Source organism: Hylobates moloch, unplaced genomic scaffold (assembly GCF_009828535.3).
Source record: "Hylobates moloch isolate HMO894 unplaced genomic scaffold, HMol_V3 SCAFFOLD_2, whole genome shotgun sequence".
In the NCBI taxonomy this organism is placed as follows: Eukaryota; Metazoa; Chordata; class Mammalia; order Primates; family Hylobatidae; genus Hylobates; species Hylobates moloch.
In genome coordinates this window covers 128,764,117-128,783,853 of record NW_026652277.1, presented here as the reverse complement: position 1 = coordinate 128,783,853, position 19,737 = coordinate 128,764,117, and the positions used below count along the sequence as shown (strand labels likewise).

Sequence of the window (19,737 nt, the reverse complement as noted above, 5' to 3'; positions counted from 1 at the left end):
CTCATTTCTCCAAGATTGTAGTGAAAAAAAAGTGTGGAGAGGGTCAGGAGGAGAAAATTGACCATTATTTCCAACACAACCACTCCTTCCATAGCCATTTTGAGCTCTGTAGGTCTGGGATTCAGATAGCTAATAAATATATCCTATATCTGGAGGTGGGAGATCAAAGAGAGGGAATGTCACAACCTCAAGTGTAAGAAAAGCTGTTATATCAACACTAGACTAAAAAAGCTCAAGTGCTACAGCTTTCACTATGTAACACTGCCACAAAGTGGTCATGCAACTAAAAGCATTACGGTATCACAAAAACAAAACCAAGCCTTGATTAAGTGGTATATGAAAGAGAGAATTCTGAGATAAATCTTATATTTTTACTTTCATGAGCTCTTCAACAAATGACTGTAAAAAACATGAGACAAATAAAAGTAATTTGAAAAAAACTGAGTAAAATGCATTTTACCAATACTATCTTAATATAATCTTCACTGCAGTTAGTTACAATAAGATTATTTGATTTTAATCTAATTAATCATTGAGATTAATTTCTTTCTCTTAAATTCACTAACTAAAAGAAAAAAACATTAAAAAGGTCAAGTGAGCTTAAGAAAAAAACAACAACAAATAATGGGTTCCTGGTTGGGTGTGATGGCTCACACCCATAATCCCAGCACTTTAGGAGGCCAAGGTGGGCAGATTATTTGAGCTCAGGAGTTTAAAACCAGATTGGGCAACATGGCAAAGCCCTGTCTCTACAAAAATTAGCCAGGCATCGTGTCGTGCACCTGTAGTCCCTGCTTCTGACATGGGAGAATGGCTTGAGTCTGGGAGGTGGAGACTGCAGTGAGCAGAGATCATTCCAATGCACTCCAGCTTAGGCAACAGAGCCAGACCCTATTTCAAAATAAACAATGGGTTCCTATCAAGAAAATATAATCATATTAAGTTTTTTTTATTTTTATTTTTAAAATAGAGACAGGGTCTTGCTACGTTTTCCAAGCTGGTCTCGAACTCCTAGGCTCAAGCGATCCTCCTGCCTTGGCCTCCCAAAGTGCTGGGATTACAGGTGTGAGCTATTATGTCTGGCCCCGATGATTTTCTTAAGGAAGAAACCAATATCATCACATACTAGAAGTCCATTCAGCATTCTCCATTTACTATAAAAAATCTTTGATTTCACTTACCAGTTTTTTCATTTAGTTTTGGTTAACTATACACTCAAATAAGAATCTGATTAACTCTAGGAAAGCAACTGACATCTGTTAGCAATAATTCAGGTAGTGTCCTTGTTTTAAAAGTATCCAAGCTGGGTGTGATGGTGTACACCTGTAGTCCCATCTACTTGGGAGATTGAGGCAGGAGGATTGCTTGAGCTCAGGAGTTTGAGATCAGCCTGAGCAATACAGCAAGACCCAATCTTCAAAAAAAAAAAGTAAAGACATCTGAAGGAAGAGTCATATTTTTAAAACTCAAACTTGCTTTATAAAAATAGATCTATAACAAACTTCCTTTTGAAAACTCATTATGCCCTTTAAATGCAACTCGAGTTTTAAATATTTTTTTTTTGAGCCAGAGTTTCACTCTTGTTGCCCAGGCTGGAGTGCAATGGTGCGATCTCCGCTCACTGAAACCTCTGCCTCCCAGGTTCAAGTGATTATCCTGCCTCAGGCACCTTAGTAGCTGGGATTACAGGCATGTGCCACCACGCCCGGCTAATTTTTTTTGTATTTTTCGTAGAGATGGTTTCTCCATGTTGGTCAGGCTGGTCTTGAACTCCCAATCTTAGGTGATCCACCTGCCTTGGCCTCCCAAAGTGCTGGGATTACAGGTGTGAGCCACCGCGCCTGGCCAAGTTTTAAAAATTTTATCAATATATTTGCAGGCAATGAATAACACATTTCCCAGCCATAGTGAAATGAAAGATCCATAGATATTTTTTAAAGTATTTCCTCTCCATTTTACACCAAAATTCCCTCACACAGGATGACTTCTAATGTTTAAAAAATCACAAATTCGGAGTACAAATGAATTAGTGAATAATTACTACTTATATGCTTTCTTAAATCATAAAGATTAGGCCGGGCGCGGTGGCTCAAGCCTGTAATCCCAGCACTTTGGGAGGCCAAGGCGGGCGGATCACGAGGTCAGGAGATCGAGACCATCCGGGCTAACATGGTGAAACCCCGTCTCTACTAAAAATACAAAAAATTAGCCGGGCGTGGTGGCGGGCGCCTGTAATCCCAGCTACTCGGGAGGCTGAGGCAGGAGAATGGCGTGAACCCGGGAGGCGGAGCTTGCAGTGAGCCGAGATCGCACCAGTGCACTCCAGCCTGGGGGACAGAGAAAGACTCCGTCTCAAAAAAAAAAAAAAAAAAAAAAAATCATAAAGATTATTGTACTTACCAGTGATGTCTGATCCTCAAAAGGTCTTGTAATATTTTTCCTAATATCAAAAAAGTGACAATTTTAATAATCTAAATAAGTATATACAACATATTAAGGTAATTTTATATTCAGATGATAAAAAAATTGAAAGGATATTCATTCATTCAAATATTTATTCAGTGCCTGTTATATGCCAGGCTACCCATTCTAGGAGCTAGTGATGCTATACTACTACATCAAAGAAGATGCTTGCTTTCATGGAGTTTATAGGCTCGTGGAAAATAAATAGTCCTCTGTACATATGGATTCTGCATCCTTCTGCATCCATGGATTGATTTGACCAACCACAGATTGACAGTATTCAACAGACAAAGAAAGTGTGTTAAAAAAAAAAAGGGGGGGGGGGGGCCGCTGAGCACAGTGGCTCACAACAGATCATGCCACTGCACTCCAGCCTAGGTGACAGTGAGACCCCATCTCTAAAAAAAAAGTTAAGAAATTAAGAGAAAAAAGAATAATAAAAAGCAGGATAAACCAGAAAATACAGCATTATAACTATTTACACAGCATTTACATTATATTAGATATTATAAGTAATCGAGAGATGATTTAAAGTATATGCAACTTACTTTTATGGGAAGCATTTTTAAAAAAAACTATACAGGAGGATATGTGTGGGTTACATGCAAATACTAGGCCATTTTATGTAAGAGACGAGCATACCCAGATTTTAATAAGGGGAGGTTTCTGGAACCCATCGCCCACAGATACTGAGGGATGACTGTAGCCTATTCCAGGGCTGTGGTAAGGAAAAAGACAAGATGAACCCAGAGAATTTTGTGATGTTAGAAAGTAAGGAAGTGCTCAAAAACAGGAGGCATGTTGAAAGGTCATAGGAACCAACGTAAAAGAGTTCCCAGCTGGGAGCAGTGGCTCACGCCTGTAATCCCAGCACTTTGGGAGGCTGAAGCTGGTGGATCACCTGAGGTCAGGAGTTTGAGACCAGCCTGGCCAACATGGTGAAACCCTGTCTCTACTAAAAATACAAAAATTAGCCGGGCACCTGTAATCCCAGCTACTCAGGAGGCTGAGGCAAGAGAATCGCTTGAACTCAGGAGCCAGAGGTTGTGGTGAGCTGAGGTCGCACCACTGCACTCCAGCCTGGGTGAAAGAGTGAGACTCCGTCTCATATTAAAAAAACAAACAAACAAAAGGGGGGGTTGCCAATTGCCAAACAGAACAATTTAAGCAACAAAATTAGGAACACTGGATTATAATCCAGAAGAATATATGAGGAAAGCACAACATTTTTGTAGCGTTCTTGACAAACATGCATAACCTCAATCAATTCATGAGAAAATTTAAACCCAAATTGAGGGACAATTTACAAAATAACTGACAAGTACTTGTCAAAAATGTCAAGGTCATCAAAGACAGGGAAAAACTAAGGAACTGTCACGAATTGGAGAAGACTAAGGAGGCATGAAAACTAAATGCAGCATGGGATCCTGGAAGAGAAAAAGAGTATTAAAAGGAAAACTAGGGCCGGGCACGGTGGCTCACGCCTGTAATCCTAGCACTTTGGGAGGCCGAGGTGGGCGGATCACCTGAGGTGGGGAGTTCAAGACCAGCCTGACCAACATGGAGAAATCCCATCTCTACTAAAAATACAAAATTAGCCGGGCATAGTGGCGCATGCCCGTAATCCCAGTTACTCCGGAGGTTGAGGCAAGAGAATTGCTTGAACCCAGGAGGCGGGGGTTGCAGTGACCTTAGATCACGCCACTGCAGTCCAGCCTGGGCAACAAGACTGAAACTCTGTTTTTTAAAAAAAAAAAAGAAAAGAAAGAAAAAAAAAAACTGGGCCAGGCGCAGTGGTTCACGCCTGTAATCCCAGCACTTCGGGAGGCCGAGGCGAGCAGATCACCTAAAGTCAGAAGTTTGAGACCAGCCTGGCCAACATGGTGAAACCCCATCTCTATTAAAAATACAAAAATGAGCTGGGCATGGAGGTGCATGCCTGTAATGCCAACTTGGGAGGCTGAGGCAGGAGAATCACTTGAACCAGGGAGTCAGAGGTTGAAGTGAGGTGAGATCATGCCACTGCACTCCAGCCTGGCAACAGAGCTAGACTCCGTCTCAAAAAAAAAAAAAAAAACACACACACACACACACAAAAATTAGCCAGGCGTGGTGGCACGTGCCTATAATCCTAGCTACATGGGAGGCCAAGGCAGAAGAATTGCTTGAACCCAGAGTTAGAGGTTGTAGTGAGCAGAGATCATGCCACTGCACTCCAGCTGGGCGACAACAGGACTTGGTCTCAAAAGAAGGAAACAAAAACTGGTGCTAATCAAATATGTCTGTCATTTGATTAACATGAGTGAATTGGTGTTAATTTATTAGCACCATCATTGCATTATGGTTATGCAAGATGTAACATTAGGGGAAGCCAGGTGAAGGGTATATGGGAATTCTGCATTATTTTTGCACTTTTCTGTAAATCTGTATTTCAAAATAAAATATATATGCTATGGTTACAACTATGCAAGGACATTCAATACAAATGAAAAAAACAGACCAAAAGAAAGAAATTACAATATTAATAACTATAAGGGATTTTAATATCTTTAAAAAAAGTTTTTGTTTTCCAAATCTTCCATAAAGTGGTTACTTTTATAATGAAACAAAATCATTTAAAATACAGTAAAAGAAATCATGACTTACTTTTTATATAGCACACCATATGGTTTTTTCAGTGCATACTGTAAAACAAAATTTATAGCTTTCAAAACACATTCTGAAAGGCAGAAATAAAAATAAAGCATCATAACAGTCACTCTCCAAGATTGCTCTGGGGCCTCAATCTTATTCTGAGGACTTCTGCCTGGCTCCCTTTTCATCACTTACAGTAACTTGAAACATAAGCTTAATATTCTTGGACTAGACTTTCCTATTTAAAAGTTTCTATGCCCTGTAAATAGTCTATCAAACTTAAACAATTTCCTTCATTTCTTTAAACTCGACTTAGTCCAGTCCCTCTCTAGGGAAACAATGCCAGGTGCAGTGGCTCACGCCTGTAATCCCAACACTTTGGGAGGACAAGGCAGATCACTCGAGCCCAGGAGTTCGAGACCAGCCTGGGCAACATGGCAAAACCCTGTCTCTACAAAAAACTGCAAAAATTAGCCAGGCATAGTGGTGCATGTCTGCAGTCCCAGCTACTTGGGAGGCTGAGGCAGGAGGATCACCCGAGCTCAGGAATTCAAGGCTGTGGTGAACCGTGATTGCACCACTGCACTCCAGCTCTGGTGATAGAGTGAGACCCTGTCTCAGAAAAAAAAGTAGTAGACAAAAACAGAAAAAATAAATTCTATCACGAAAGGCTGATAGATTGAAATAATGTTGTGTGGAGATCAGAAAACTTAGAAACAGTCACAATAATGACAACCAGAATACTAGCCAGGGGTTAAACACAGCTCTTTAAAAAATGCCTATTATTCAATGTTCATTTTTTTCCTAGTTCTACCTATCCACAAATAATCATTCATTTTATTTTATTTATTTATTTTTGAGACAGGGTCTCACTCTGTTGCCCAGGCTGGAGTGCAATGGCGTGATTAAAGCTTACTACAGCCTGAAACTCCAGGGCTCAGGTGATCCTCCCATCTCAGCCTCCCAAGTAAAGACACATGCACCACACCCAGCTAATTTTTGTATTTTGAGTGGAGATGGGGTTTCACCATGTTGTCCAGGCTGTATTTTATTATTTTTTAAAATTTAATTTATAGAGATGAGGTCTCACTTTGTTGTCCAGGCTGTTGTCCTGGGCTTAAGTGATCCTCCCACCTCAGCCTCTCAAAGTGCTGGGATTACAGGTGTGGGCCACCACACCTGGCCTATAATCATTTATTACTTGTGTGGCCAGTACTGCTCTATCATAGAGAAAACAAAGATGTCATCAGGTACTGTACCACCTTGCATTAGAGAAATGGGTAAATGAGGGAAACAATGAAAAATAAGGTATAATAATCATTCATCAACTATCAGAGTTGGTGAACAAAGAAAATGCAACAGTAAAATCTACGTTTTTAAGTACTAAAACTTTTGATGCTTCTTGGCCAACTATTTTCCTGTTTCCGTATAATAAACATTGCCACCTCTTCTTGATGACTCAGAGTCATCATGATGAATTTTAATTATTGTAGTAATCTGTAATATTGTGCTGCTTTTAAAACTTACTTAAACATGCAGGGTCATTGTGCTGATGGATACTAGAAGGAAAGGGGCAGTGTCCCGTTAGCACAATGACATTCAGACAAACATTTCAAAAAACGGATGGGCCTATATAAGGCATTCAGACATCTGAATTGACTACGCTTATCACGCATAGAGTTTGGTCAAGTTTAAAATGTATTCAACGCCAGCCATGGTGGCTCACTCCTGTAATCTCAGCACTTTGGGAGGCCGAGGCGGACAGATCACGTCAGGTCAGGAGTTTGTGACCAGCCTGGCCAACATGGTGAAACCCTGTCTCTACTAAAAGAACACAGAAATTAGCTGGGTGTGGTGGCTCCCAGCTACTCGGGAGGCTAGAGGCAGGAGAATCGCCTGAACCCGGGAGTCAGAGGTTGCAGTAAGCCAAGATGGCACCACTGCACTTCAGCCTGGGCAACAGTGTGAGACTCCACCTCAATAACAACAACAAAAATGTATTCAATTACTTAATTGATTTAATTCAAAGATCTATTGGCTGTACTCAAGGCCTAATTAGTCAAACAACCTACTAGATATCTCCACATACTATGCTTTTTTTTTTTTTTTTTTTGAGATGGAGTCTTGCTGTTGCCCAGGCTGGAGTAAGTGAAATGGCGTGCTCTCAGCTCACTCCAACCTCCATCTCCCAGGTCCAAGCAGATTCTCCTGCCTCAGCCTCCCGAGTAGCTTGGATTACAGGCGCCCACCACCCTGCCTGGCTAATTTTTGCATTTTTAGTAGAGATGGGATTTCACTGTGTTAGCCAGGCTGGTCTCGAACTCCTGACCCCGGATCGGCCCGCCTCGGCCTCCGAAAGTGCTGGGATTACAGGTGTGAGCCACTGCGCCCGGCCCATACTATGCCTTTCTTTCATTGATTACATATATATTGAGTACCTACTATGTCCAGACACTGGGCTCTACACTAGGCTACAGAGATAGAAAAAACAAAGCTTTTATTTTCATTACTTAAATTACATGTCCCAAACTGAAACTTTCACCTTTCCCTCCAAACCTGCTCCACTTGGTACATTTTCTAATTGGCATTATTGCCCATCAGGCACTCAAGCCAAAAACCTGGGAAGTCATACTTTTCACTAGTTCCCAACTCTTCTATCCTCAACATCTATTCTTTCTGGTCATTTCTCATTTTCATTGCCACCACTGGACTCCAGATACTCTTCACCCAGCTGGCAGCAATGGCTTAGTTTCCTACATTTGCTCTCAACCCTCTCTAATCAAGCCAATTAAAAGGACTGATGGTAACTCTTGCTTAATATCTTTCAATGACTACATGGAGCTTTCAGATTAGAATTCAAACTTCATGTTACTATATGACCCATGCCTCCTCTTCTGGCCTCATCTAGCCCACTCTCCTTTGGCCATGCCCAATTGTTTATAGTTCTCCAAATGCATCAATGCTCCTTCATACTCCCTTTTGCACAAACTTCTTTCTCAGCCTCAAAGGGTCTTCTCTTTCTCTCCCACTTCTTGCACCAACTTCTCCTTCAAAATGAAGCTGAAGTGTTATCTCTGGGGGAACCTACCCTGTGTGGGGGTCCCCCTATGTGATTTTTTTTTTTTTTTTTTTTGAAATGGAGTCTCTGTCGCTCAGGCTGGAGTGCAGTGGCACGATCTCGGCTGACTGTGACCTCCACCTCCCAGGTTCAGGTGATTCTCCTGCCTCAGCCTCCCGAGCAGCTGGGACTACAGGCGCCTGCCACCACATCCAGCTAATTTTTGTATTTTTAGTAGAGATGGGGTTTCACCATGTTGGCCAGGCTGGTCTCGAACTTCTGACTTCATGATCCTCCTGCCTCGGCCTCCCAAAGTGCTGGGATTACAGGCGTGAACCATTGTGCCTGGCCTCCCCTATGTGATTTTAACTGTTTCCCATGCTACCCTGTCCATGCCTCCAGCACAGCACAATGTGAGAACTTTTTACATGTCTATTTCTCTAAGCTCAGTGAAAGAACTGTGTCTCACCTATTAATTCCCAGCAAAGGCACAGTAACTGGTGTTATTGAATGACTAAATATACAGCAATGTGCAGTTACTTCTCTTTACAAATCAGATTTTTTCCTAAAATGTAAGTAAGCCAAATTCTAGTAACTGAAAACAGTTTAAATTTACTAAGGGAGACCTTCACTCTACCAGATCTACCTGTGCTCCTAAAAAATAATAACAAAATTTACTAAGAGAACTAGTTGCTTCAAGAAAAGGTGCCACGCAAGGTAAATAAACCCCCGACTTTAGCTCTTCTCTAAGACTAGTAGTTCTTATGGTAAGGCAAGCTTATCTATGTATCTCTCCGGCAGCCCAACCTAGCATGCTGAAAATTCTAAAATGACTTCAATACCTTTTAAAGATTAAGTATATATACTTACCACATCTTTAAGTACTTGTGTCACTGTTGCATTTGCATTTCCCCCTTTAATCAGCATGGCATTTTTAATATTTTCATTGAGTTTCGGTTCTCTCTTCTCAAGGAATCTCTTGGCTCTTTTCGTTTTGGGCTTTCTGTTCAGAAAAGCACAATTCATAACTCTTTAAACATTTTCCTCACATTGCAAAGCCATGACTTCACTAACATGAAAATTCTTTAAAACATATTTGTCACTTAGGATTCCACCCTTAAAAAAAATCTCACTTTCTTTTTGTTTTTTTTTGCTTGTTTGTTTTGTTTTTTGAGATGGTGTCTCACTCTGTCACCCAGGCTGGAGAGTGATGGCACAATCTTGGCTCACTGCAACCTCCACCTCCTGGGTTCAAGCAATTCTCCTGCCTCAGCCTCCCGAGTAGCTAGGATTACAGGCACACACCACCACGCCCAGGTAATTTTTGTATTTTTAGCAGAGACAGGGTTTCGCCATGTTGGTCAGGCTATTCTTGAACTACTGACCTCAGGTGATCCGCTCACCTCGGCCTCCCAAAGTGCTGGGGTTACAGGTGCGAGCCACAAGGCCCGGCCAAAATCTCACTTTTTTGGGAGATATTAGTAAAAGATATTTCCTTATTATTGTTAAATAAGTGTTTTGATAGCTTTTTAAAAAAAAAAAGCTTTCATTTTTATATTCCCACCATTCTTTTATTACTGCTCTTTCAAATCTTTTTTTAAGTAAAAAATAAAAGGCTCAAGTAAATACTGTCACTGTTTTTTTTCTTACTCTTACTTTTTCTTACTCTTCTTTTTTCTTCAAACTTTTTTCTTCAAACTTTAAGTAGTCAAACTGTATCCTGTACCCTAATACAAAGAATTGAGCATCAACTGCTGATCAACCTGTGGACATTTACTAAACATAAAACTAATGACTGCTTATCTTCCTTTAGGTTTAAGACCACAATGCCTGCCAGGAAGTATACACTGTTGCACTCCAACATCATTGCTGAGAATGCCAACATTATTGCCAACAATGGGGAATAATAAGGCTGATGTTTACATGGAGTCACTCTGTTAAGGCTTAATCTTCACCACAATCCTGAGAGTTACAGTTCTTTTTTATTTATTTATTTATTTTTTTGAGACAAAGTCTTGCTCTGTCGCCCAGGCTGGAGTGCAGTGGAGCGATCTAGGCTCACTGCAAGCTCCGCCTCCCGGGTTCACGCCATTCTCCTGCCTCAGCCTCCTGAGTAGCTGGGACTACAGGCGCCCGCCACCACGCCTGGCTAATTTTTTGTATTTTTAGTACAGACAGGGTTTCACCGTGTTAGCCAGGATGGTCTCGATCTCCTGACCTCGTGATCCGCCCGCCTCAGCCTCCCAAAGTGCTGGGATTACAGGCATGAGCCTCCACGTGCGAGTTACAATTCTCTTCTTCACTTTACAGATGAGGCAATTGAACAGACAGGTAATGTGCCCAAGATCACACAGCAAGTAAATAAGCCAATTTTTAAAATGAGCTAGGGCTGGGCGGTGGCTCACAGCCTGTAATAAAAACACTCTAGGAGGCCAAGGTGGACGGATCACTGAGCCCAGAAGTTCGAGACCAGCCTGGGCAACATTGCAAAACCCTGTCTCTACAAAAAATACAAAAATTAGCTGTGGTGGTGCGTGCCTATAGTCCCAGCTACTTGGCAGGCTGAGGTAGGAGGACTGCTTGATCCCGGGAGGTCGAGGCTGCAGTGAGCTGTGATCGGGCTACTGCACTCCAGCCTGGGGTGACAGAGTGATACCCTGACTCAAAAACAAATTTTTTTTTTAAAGCTAGATTTAAAAATTCGTCTAGACCAATTACCCTGTAAAATATGAAGGGTAAATAAATTCATTATTCTGACTTTATGAAGTGATAGTAGGAGTGGCATGTTTTTATACATTTCTGTTCAAAAGAGGGGCTTCACCTCTGCTTCCTCTACAATGAGCACCTTGCTTTTCAGACAGTTCTCTGCCATCTACTGAAAGAATTCATCCTCCCAAATAATTATGACCCTCCCTCGTCCAGTCCCATGGACACTTTGGTAAGAAAAAGAGACTATACATACACTTTAGTTTCCCATGTAGATTTTTAAAATACTGCTCCAGATGTAATGTCACATATAAAGCTTCTAATCATTTACTGGTTGATAAAGATACAAATTATTCTCTCTTTTGTATCTCATTAAACAGCAACAAATGCAAATAGCAATTAACATGTTTTATTAGCTGCTGCTCCCAATTAAGGTGTGAACTAGTCCCAATACCTAGTAAACTACTCTTTGTAGTCCAAACAGCTAGAGGCATAGCAGGTGTGCAAAATCTCTGACTGACTAAAACTGTCGTTTTGGATACATGTTAACCTAGGTAAATAGCAAGAAAACCACAGCAAGTAACAGCAGGGCTGTTTAGCACAATAAATATTCTTGAACAAATTTAAAACAGGTATCATTCAAGGATAACTCAGAGGAGTGTACAAAGTTGGAAGGAAAAGAAAAAACTAATGAACATTTCTACGTGCTGCAGCAAAGGCTCTACATACATTCTCGAAACTAATCCTCACAGCTCTATGAAGTATGACTATGGTGAGTGCTATTTTACAGAGTAAACTGAGATTCAGAGATATTTAATGACCCAAAGTCACAAAGCTTTAAGTGGACGCGCCAGACTGTCACTCAGATCTGTCGGATTCCGAGGGCTGTGCTCTTAACCCCACTCTATCATCTGTCTCATACTTCGGAAGTCAGACGTTTTTCAACTGGCTAGGATAAAAGCGGCCAACGCTTCAATCCCACATCCCATCCCACGGCTCTCACTTGAGAGCTTCCCCAGTGTCTCCTGGCAAGCAGCTCGCGCTGAGGAAGACCTGGGCTGGTGATCGATCGGCCCCCACCCAGGCAAGAAGAGGGGTAACCAGGAAGAGTGAGAGGCCGAGACAGTACCACCCCCATCACGGGACCCTTTCACCCCAACCTTCCCCGGGGCTGAGACCCAGCGCACTTACACAACTCGATCCAGAGTGTCCATGGCTACCGCTACCTGCAACTCTTAACCAGAGGGGATGCACGTGCACCCGGCGATTACGTGCGCCAGAACAGGCGGAACCGGAAGCTGCGCGTAACGCCACTTCCGGGGACGGCCTCGCAGAGGGCATCTAGAGGCGCTGGCGGCCATCTTGATTGGAATCGCGCCCTGTTCCCTTGGTTACGGATTTTTGCCCCGGCTCTTTCCCGGAATTACAGGTGCGAGGTAATACTTTTAAGTAACACTGGCCGGTCGTGGTGGCTCACGCCTGTAATCCCAGGATTTTGGGAGGCCGAGGCGGGCGGATTACCTGATATCAGGAGTTCGAGACCAGCCTGGCCAACATGGCGAACCCTCGTCTCTACTAAAAATACAAAAATTAGCCGGGCGTGATGGCGGGCGCCTCTAACCCCAGCTGCTCGGGAGGCTGAGGCAGGGAGAATTGCTTGAACCTGGGAGGCGGAGGTTGCAGTGAGCCGAGATCGCGCAACTGCACTCCAGCCTGGGCGACAGAGCGAGACTCCGTCCCAAAAATAAAATAAAATAAAAATAAAATAAAATAACATAGACCCTTGCAGTTTGATGTACACGCTAGTGTGTATACCTAGAGTCAGGTATTCAGAAACCAGATTTTATTCTTCAAGGAATCCCAGGATGCTAGAAAGGTTGATTGATTGCACGGTAGGTACTCACATAAGCACTAAAAACATTAATGTGAAAGGGGCACTGTTGACAACTGTGCGATCAGTGTGACAGAGTTTATGACTACCACAGTTGCCTAGTATATAAAAGATGTGCAGAAAATGTACTTCTGATCGTGATTTTTCCCCAGTTTTTAAGTTACCATATAATTCAGATACCATAAAATTTACCCCTTTACAGTGTACAATTCAGTGATTTTTGGTGTATTCACAAAGATGTGCAAACATCACCACTAATTCCAGAATATTTAATCACCTCAAAAAGAACCCCTTCGACACACACACCCAGTAGCAGTCCACCCGCCACTTCCCCCTCCTGCCAGCCCTTGGCAGCCAATAATCTACTTTATGTTCAATGGATTTGCCTATTCTGAACATATATAAATGGATTCGTGCAACGTATGGCTTTTTGTGTTTGACTTCTTTATCTGTTTTTGAGGTTCATACATGTTGTAGCGTGGATCAGTACTTCCATTTTGTTAGGACTGAATAATATTCCTTTGTATGGATATACCACATTTTGTTTATCCATTTATCAGCCTAGGTACCTTTTTTTTTTTTTAGACATAGTCTTGCTCTTGTCACCTGGGCTGAAGTGCAGTAGTGCGATCTCGGCTTACTGCGCCGTCCGCCTCAGCCTCCCAAGTAGCTGGGATTACATGCACGCACCACCACACCTTGCTAATTTTTGTATTTTTTAGTAGAGACAGGGTTTCACCATGTTGGCCAGGCTGGTCTTGAACTTCTGAGCTCAGGTAATCCACCCGCTTCGGCCTCTCAGAAGTGCTAGGAATACAGGCGTGAGCTACTGTACCCAGCCAGCTTATGTACATTTGAGTGGTTCCCATTTTTTGGCTATTATGGATTATGCTGCTTTGTGTTTTTTTGTTTTGTTTTGTTTTGCTTTGCTTTGTTTTGTTTCTGAGACAGAGTCTTGCTCTGTCACACAGGCTGGAGTGCAGTGGTGCAATCTCAGCTTACTGCAACCTCCGTCTCCTGGGTTCAAGCGATTCTAGTGCCTCAGCCTCTCGAGTAGCTGGAACCACAAGCGTGTGCCACCATGCCCTGCTGCTTTGAATATTAGTGTACAAATTTTTGTGTGGACATATATTTTCAATTCTCTAGGAGAAAAATTGCTGGGTCATATGCTAACTCTTAAGTGTAACATTTTGAGGCACTGGTAAACTGTTTTCCAAAGCACCTGCACCACTTAAATTCCCATGAGCAATGTAAGAGAGTTTGGTATTAGTTGCCTATTTCTGTTGTAACAAATTATCACACATTTATTATTTTATACTTCAGGAAGTCAGAAGTCTGAAATCAGTTTTGCAGGTCTAAAATGAAGGCCGGGAGTGGTGGGCTCACACCTGTACCCAGCACTTTGGGAGGCCGAGGTGGGTGGATCACGAGGTCAGGAGATCAAGACCATCCTGGCTAACACGGTGAAACCCCATTTTACTAAAAATACAAAAAATTAACCAGGCATGTTGGCACACGTCTAGTCCCAGCTACTTGGGAAGCTGGGGCAGGAGAATCACTGGAACCTGGGAGGTGGAGGTTGCGGTAAGCCGAAATCGCACCACTGCACTCCAACCTGGGCAACAGAGTAAGACTCCGTCTCATTGGCTTTTTCCAGCTTCTATAGACTGTCTGCATACTTTGGCATTTCTCCATCTTCAAAGATCATCAGTTGAACTTCTTCCATTGTCATATCTCTTTCTCTGATGCTCTGACACTGCTAACTCCCTCTTAATAAAACCCTTGTGATTACATGGGCATCACCTGGATAATCCATGATACTCTCAAGATCCTTAATCATATAGCAAATTCCTTCTGGGCATATAAAGTAACATATTCACAGATACCTGGGGGTTCTCAACATTTTTGGGCTGGGAGTTGAAGGAAGCATTGTTCTATCTACCAAAGGTTCCAATTTCTCCACTCCTCACCAAAACTTAGCATTGTCCATCTGTTTTATTAGGCCATCCTAATGGATATGAGTGATTTTCATTTCATATCTCATTGTGATTTTCATTTCCCCGATGGCAAATGATGGTGAGCATATTTTCATGTGCTGATTGATTACCCATTTTTATATCTTCTTTGGGAAAATGCCTATCCAAATCCTTTGCCCAGTTTTTAAATTGGATTGTCCTTTTATTGTTGAGTTCTAATATTTTCTCATGTATTCTAGATATAAGTCCCTTACCTGATATATAATTTGCAAATATTTTATCCCATTTAGTAGGCGTTATCTTGTTAATGTTCTTTTCAGCACAGATCTTTTGAACTTTGTTGAAGCCCAGTTTACCTATTTTTCTCCTTTTGTTGCCTGTGCTTTTGGTATCATATCTAAGAAGCCATTCCCTATTCCACCATCACAAAGATTTACCCTATGTCTTCTTTCAAACATTTTTAATTGTAGCTCTTATATTTAAGCCTTTGGTCCATTTTTATTTTGATATATGGTGTGAGATAGGTTTATTCTTTTGTATATGGATATCCAGTTGTCCCAGCATCATTTGTTGAAAAGATTATTCTTTCTCCATTGAATTGTCTTAGCATCCTTTTGCGATATCAATCGACCATAATTGTAAGGATTTATTCCTGGACCCACAATTCTATTTAATTGATCTGTCTGGTTTTCATTATGCTAGTTCCACACCTTTGATTACCATATAGCATTGTAGTAAGTTTTGAAACTAAGAAATGTGACTTTTATGATTTTGCTCTTTTGCAAGATTGAATTTCCATATGAATTTTAGGGTCAATTTCTCAATTTCTGCAACAAAGGCAGCTTGGATTTTTATTTATTTTATTTTATTTTATTTATTTTTTGAGATAGGTTCTCCCTTTGTTGCCCAGACTGGAGTGCAGTGGTGTGAACACAGCTCACTGCAGCCTTGACCTGGGCTCAAGCAGTCTTCTCACTTCAGCCTCCCGAGTAGCTGAGATCACAGGCATGCACCACCATGTCTCGCTAATTTTTAAATTTTTTATAGGGATGGGGTCTCATGTTGCCCAGGCTAATCTCAAACTGCTAGGCTCAAGCAATCTCCTTGCCTCAGCCTCCCAAAGTGTTCAGATTATAGAAGTGAGCTACAGCACCCAGCCTGACTTCTTTTCCTAGTTTGTTGAATGCTTTTTATCATGCAAGTGTGTTGGATTTTGTGTGTGCTTTTTCTGCATCTATTGAGATGATCATGTGGTTTTGTCCTTTATTAACATTTTGTATTACACTGATTTTCATATGTCCAACCAACCTTATATTCCTGGAATCAATCCTATTTGGTCATGGTGTATGATCCTTTTTATATGTTACTGGGTTCAGTTTGTTGATATTTTGCTGAAGATTTTTGTGTCTATATTCATCATATTGGCCTGTAGTTTTCTAGTGGAATCTTTGTTTGGCTTTGGTATTGGATTAATACTGGCCTAATAGATTGAGATGGGATGTATTCCTTCCTCTTTAGTTTTTTGGGAAAGTTTGTGATGTCTGCTGTTAAGTGGCAGGAATGGTAGTGATGTTAGTGAGATTTTGCAGCAGTTATTAAGGATTTTTTTTTTTTTTTTTGAGACGGAGTCTCACTCTGTCACCCAGGCTGGAGTGCAGTGGTGCGATCTCAGCTCACTGCAACCTCCACCTCCCAGATTCAAGCAATTCTCCTGCCTTGGCCTCCCTAGTAGCTGAGACTATAGGCGCCCACCACAACACCTGGCTAATTTTTGTATTTTTAGTAGAGACGGGGTTTCATCATATTGGCCAGGCTGGTCTTGAACTTCTGACCTTGTGATCCACCTGCCTCAGCCTCCCAAAGTGCTGGGATAACAGGTGTGAGCCACTGCACCTGGCTAAGAATTTTTTTTTCAGTAAAACTTTATTAACCCACTCATTATTATCAGAATACAAATAGAAGTACACTGCACAGTGAAGAATTTGCATAGCAAATGAATGACATGAACAAAATATTCAGAAGTGTCACACACTTAAATTGATTAATTCAAGTATTTATTTTCGTGAAAATAATTTGTGAATGGCATGGTCCCTATCATTCTCCCCTTAATAACTTTTCAGTAACATGTTGTACTGACATGTTCAGTAATTGTTGTAAGTTAATACAATTGTATTTCATTTATCTTTAAATTGTAGTTGTTTTGCTATATACATGTAATTTGAACTGGCCTCTCATGAAAAAATTCCAAATTAGTATTTAACAGTACAAAGTTACTAATCACCATTTAAAAAAATGTACGATACAGCTGAGTAAAAGTATAGAAAATATTGTTATATTTTATAAATCTAAATATAGGTCAAGTTATTCTTGACAAATTCTTCGGAAGGAAGCTAATACAAACAAATACTAGAGCAGCACCCCCTATAAGAAAGTACGTGGTCCTTAGCACTTTGGGAGGCCGAGGCAGGCAGATCTCCTGACGTCAGGAGTCCAAGACCAGTCTGGTCAACATGGTGAAACCCGGCCTCCACCAAAAACACAAAAATCAGCCCGGCACGCTGGCAGGAGCCTGTAATCCCAGCCACCCAGGAGGCTGCGGCAGGACTGGCTAAGAATCTTTAAATAGGGAGATTATCTTGGATTTTCCAGATGAGCACCAATCTAATGACAATGGACTTAGGGAGGCAGAAGTTTAAGAGTCAGAGAAGGAAATGTGATAATGGAAGCAGAGGTCAGAGTGAGAGAGATAAGATGTAATGCAGCTGGCTTTGAATATGGAGGAAGGAGCTACAAACCAAGGAATTCAGGCAGCCTCTAGAACCTGGAAAAAGCAAGGAAAGAGATCTTGATTTTAGCCCCATAAGACTGGAACTTACAATTGTTTTTTGTCTTTTTTTTTTTTTTTTTTTTTTTTTGAGATGGAGTCTCGCTCTGTTGCCTAGGCTGGAGATCATGATCTCAGCTCACTGCAACCTCTGCCTCCCAGGTTCAAGCAATCCTCCTACCTTAGCCTCCCGAGTAGCTAGGATTACAGGCGTGGACCATCATGCCCAGCGAATTTTTTTTGTATTTTTAGTAGAGGCGGGGTTTCACCATGTTGGCCAGGCCTGTCTCAAACTCCTGACCTCAAGTGATCCGCCTGCCTTGGCCTCCCAAAGTGCTGGGATTACAGGCGTTAGTCACCACGCCCAGCCTTGAACTAAGAATTTGACCTCCAGAACTGTAAGATAATAAATTGATGTTGTTTTAAGCCACTAAGTTTGTGGTGATTTGTTACAGCAATAGTGGAAAATAATACAGTTGCCAAATGGGAGCATGAAATATGAGTACAAAATAAAATTTTCCAGACATGATAGTAAAAGAGATCTTATTTTGCATCTGAGAAAACTAGAACCTCTACTATTTTGACCTTCTTATTAATAATACACAAGTATGGCCGGGCTCCGTGGATCACACCTGTAATCCCAGCACTTTGGAAGGCTGAGGGAGGTGGATCTCCTAAGCTCAGGAGTTCAAAACCAGCCTGAGCAACATGGTGCAACCCCGTCTCCACCAAAAAATACAAAAAATTAGCTGGGCGTCATGGCATGCGCCTGTGGTCCCAGCTACTTGGGAGGCTGTGGTAGGAGGATCACTTGACCCTAGGAGGCAGAGGTTGCAGTGAGCAGAGATCGTGCCACTGCACTCCAACCTTGGTGACAGTGTGAGACTCTGTTTCAAAAAAAAAAAAAAGAAAAGATGCATGTGTATGGCTGCCTTGAACCCATATACCAACTATCAGTAACTACCAGCTACAAATTGACATTAACAAAGGTGTATATTTACTTTGTACTGTATTAATAAAGTAAAATGTGCTTGTAGACAATTTTATAAACAGCATTTTCTCATTCCACAGGGAAATAATGGTCAAAGTCATAAAATATAGCAAATTCATCTCCAAAATCAATACAAACATTTCTGGAAGATAATTCCATGTAAACCTTAGACATATTAGGAAAGTTGAATATTTGCACATAAGCTATTGGAACAAGAGGAAATAAGAACAGATTCTAAAAAATTAAAAACTGCTGCTATACGAATAGAAAAGTATATATCGTCAGTAGTTTCACTGAGCCGGCTGTCTATCCATAAATTTATGATCAGCTGTGCAGTACATGATGAATAAATGAGTGGAGTTGCAAACATTTTTTTTTTTTGAGGCAGAGTCTCGCTCTGTCACCCAGGTTGGAGTGCAGTGGCGTAATCTCGGCTCACTGCAACCTCCGCCTCCTGGGTTCAAGCGATTCTCTTGCCCCAGCCTCCCGAGTAGCTGGGACTACAGGCGCATACCACCACGCCCGGCTAATTTTTTTGTATTTTTAGTAGAGACAGGGTTTCACTGTGTTAGCCAGGATGGTCTCGATCTCCTGACCTCATGATCCGCCTGCCCTGACCTCCCAAAGTGCCGGGACTACAGGCATGAGCCACCATGCCCAGCTGCAAACATTTTTTATAATGGGCTTAAGGAATAATTCTCCATGATGCACCTTAACAATACAATCTTTTTTTTTTTTGAGACAGGTTTTGCTCTATTGCCCAGGCTGGAATGTAGGGGCATGATCACAGCTCATTGCAGCCTTGACCTCCCTGGGCTCAGGTGATCCTCCTACCTCAGCCTCCTGAGTAGCTGCAACTACAGGTGTGCAACACTACGCCCAGCTAATTTTTATATTTTTTGTAGAGATGGGGTTTCACCATGTTGTCCAGGCTGGTCTCGAACTCCTGGGCTCAAGCAATCTGCCTACCTTGACTTCGGCCTCCCAAAGTGCTGGGATTACAGGTGTGAGCCACCATGCCCAGGCAACGATATGATCCTTTTAAATTGAAAAGTATTATTTGTCAACAAAAGCAATCCACTGCATTCATTGTCAAAAGTAGTACTTAGTGGGAGGCTGAGGCAGGCAGATGGCTTGAGCCCGGGAGCTCAAGACCAGGCTGGGCAACTGGCCAAACCCCTTCTCTATTTTTAA

At 41.8% G+C, this 19,737-nt stretch overlaps 1 protein-coding gene and 1 long non-coding RNA gene across 5 annotated transcripts in view; one reads left to right on the top strand and one right to left on the bottom strand.

Moving 5' to 3' along the window:
• The window catches only part of RPF2 (ribosome production factor 2 homolog), a 41,550-nt gene extending 29,406 nt beyond the window's left edge, over nt 1-12,144 (bottom strand). Inside the window, exons 1-4 of one of the 4 annotated variants that reach the window (XM_032156718.2) lie at nt 12,053-12,144; nt 9,026-9,158; nt 5,110-5,147; nt 2,401-2,440 (exon numbers count right to left, since the gene is read on the bottom strand). In XM_032156718.2, the coding sequence (XP_032012609.1) occupies nt 2,401-2,440; nt 5,110-5,147; nt 9,026-9,158; nt 12,053-12,075 (234 nt within the window). In that variant the 5' untranslated portion in view covers nt 12,076-12,144. Of the gene's footprint in view, nt 1-2,400; nt 2,441-5,109; nt 5,148-9,025; nt 9,159-9,811; nt 9,896-11,117; nt 11,186-11,864; nt 11,998-12,052 lie in introns of those variants that run through there. The other 3 variants (XM_058435484.1, XM_058435483.1, XM_058435482.1) reach the window with 3 other exon arrangements.
• Nucleotides 12,145-12,221: 77 nt separating this feature from the next.
• Nucleotides 12,222-19,737, top strand: part of LOC116470958 (uncharacterized) — a 28,754-nt gene continuing 21,238 nt past the window's right edge. The window contains exon 1 of the long non-coding RNA XR_009212453.1: nt 12,222-12,297. This is a non-coding gene — a long non-coding RNA (uncharacterized LOC116470958). The remainder of the gene's footprint in view (nt 12,298-19,737) is intronic.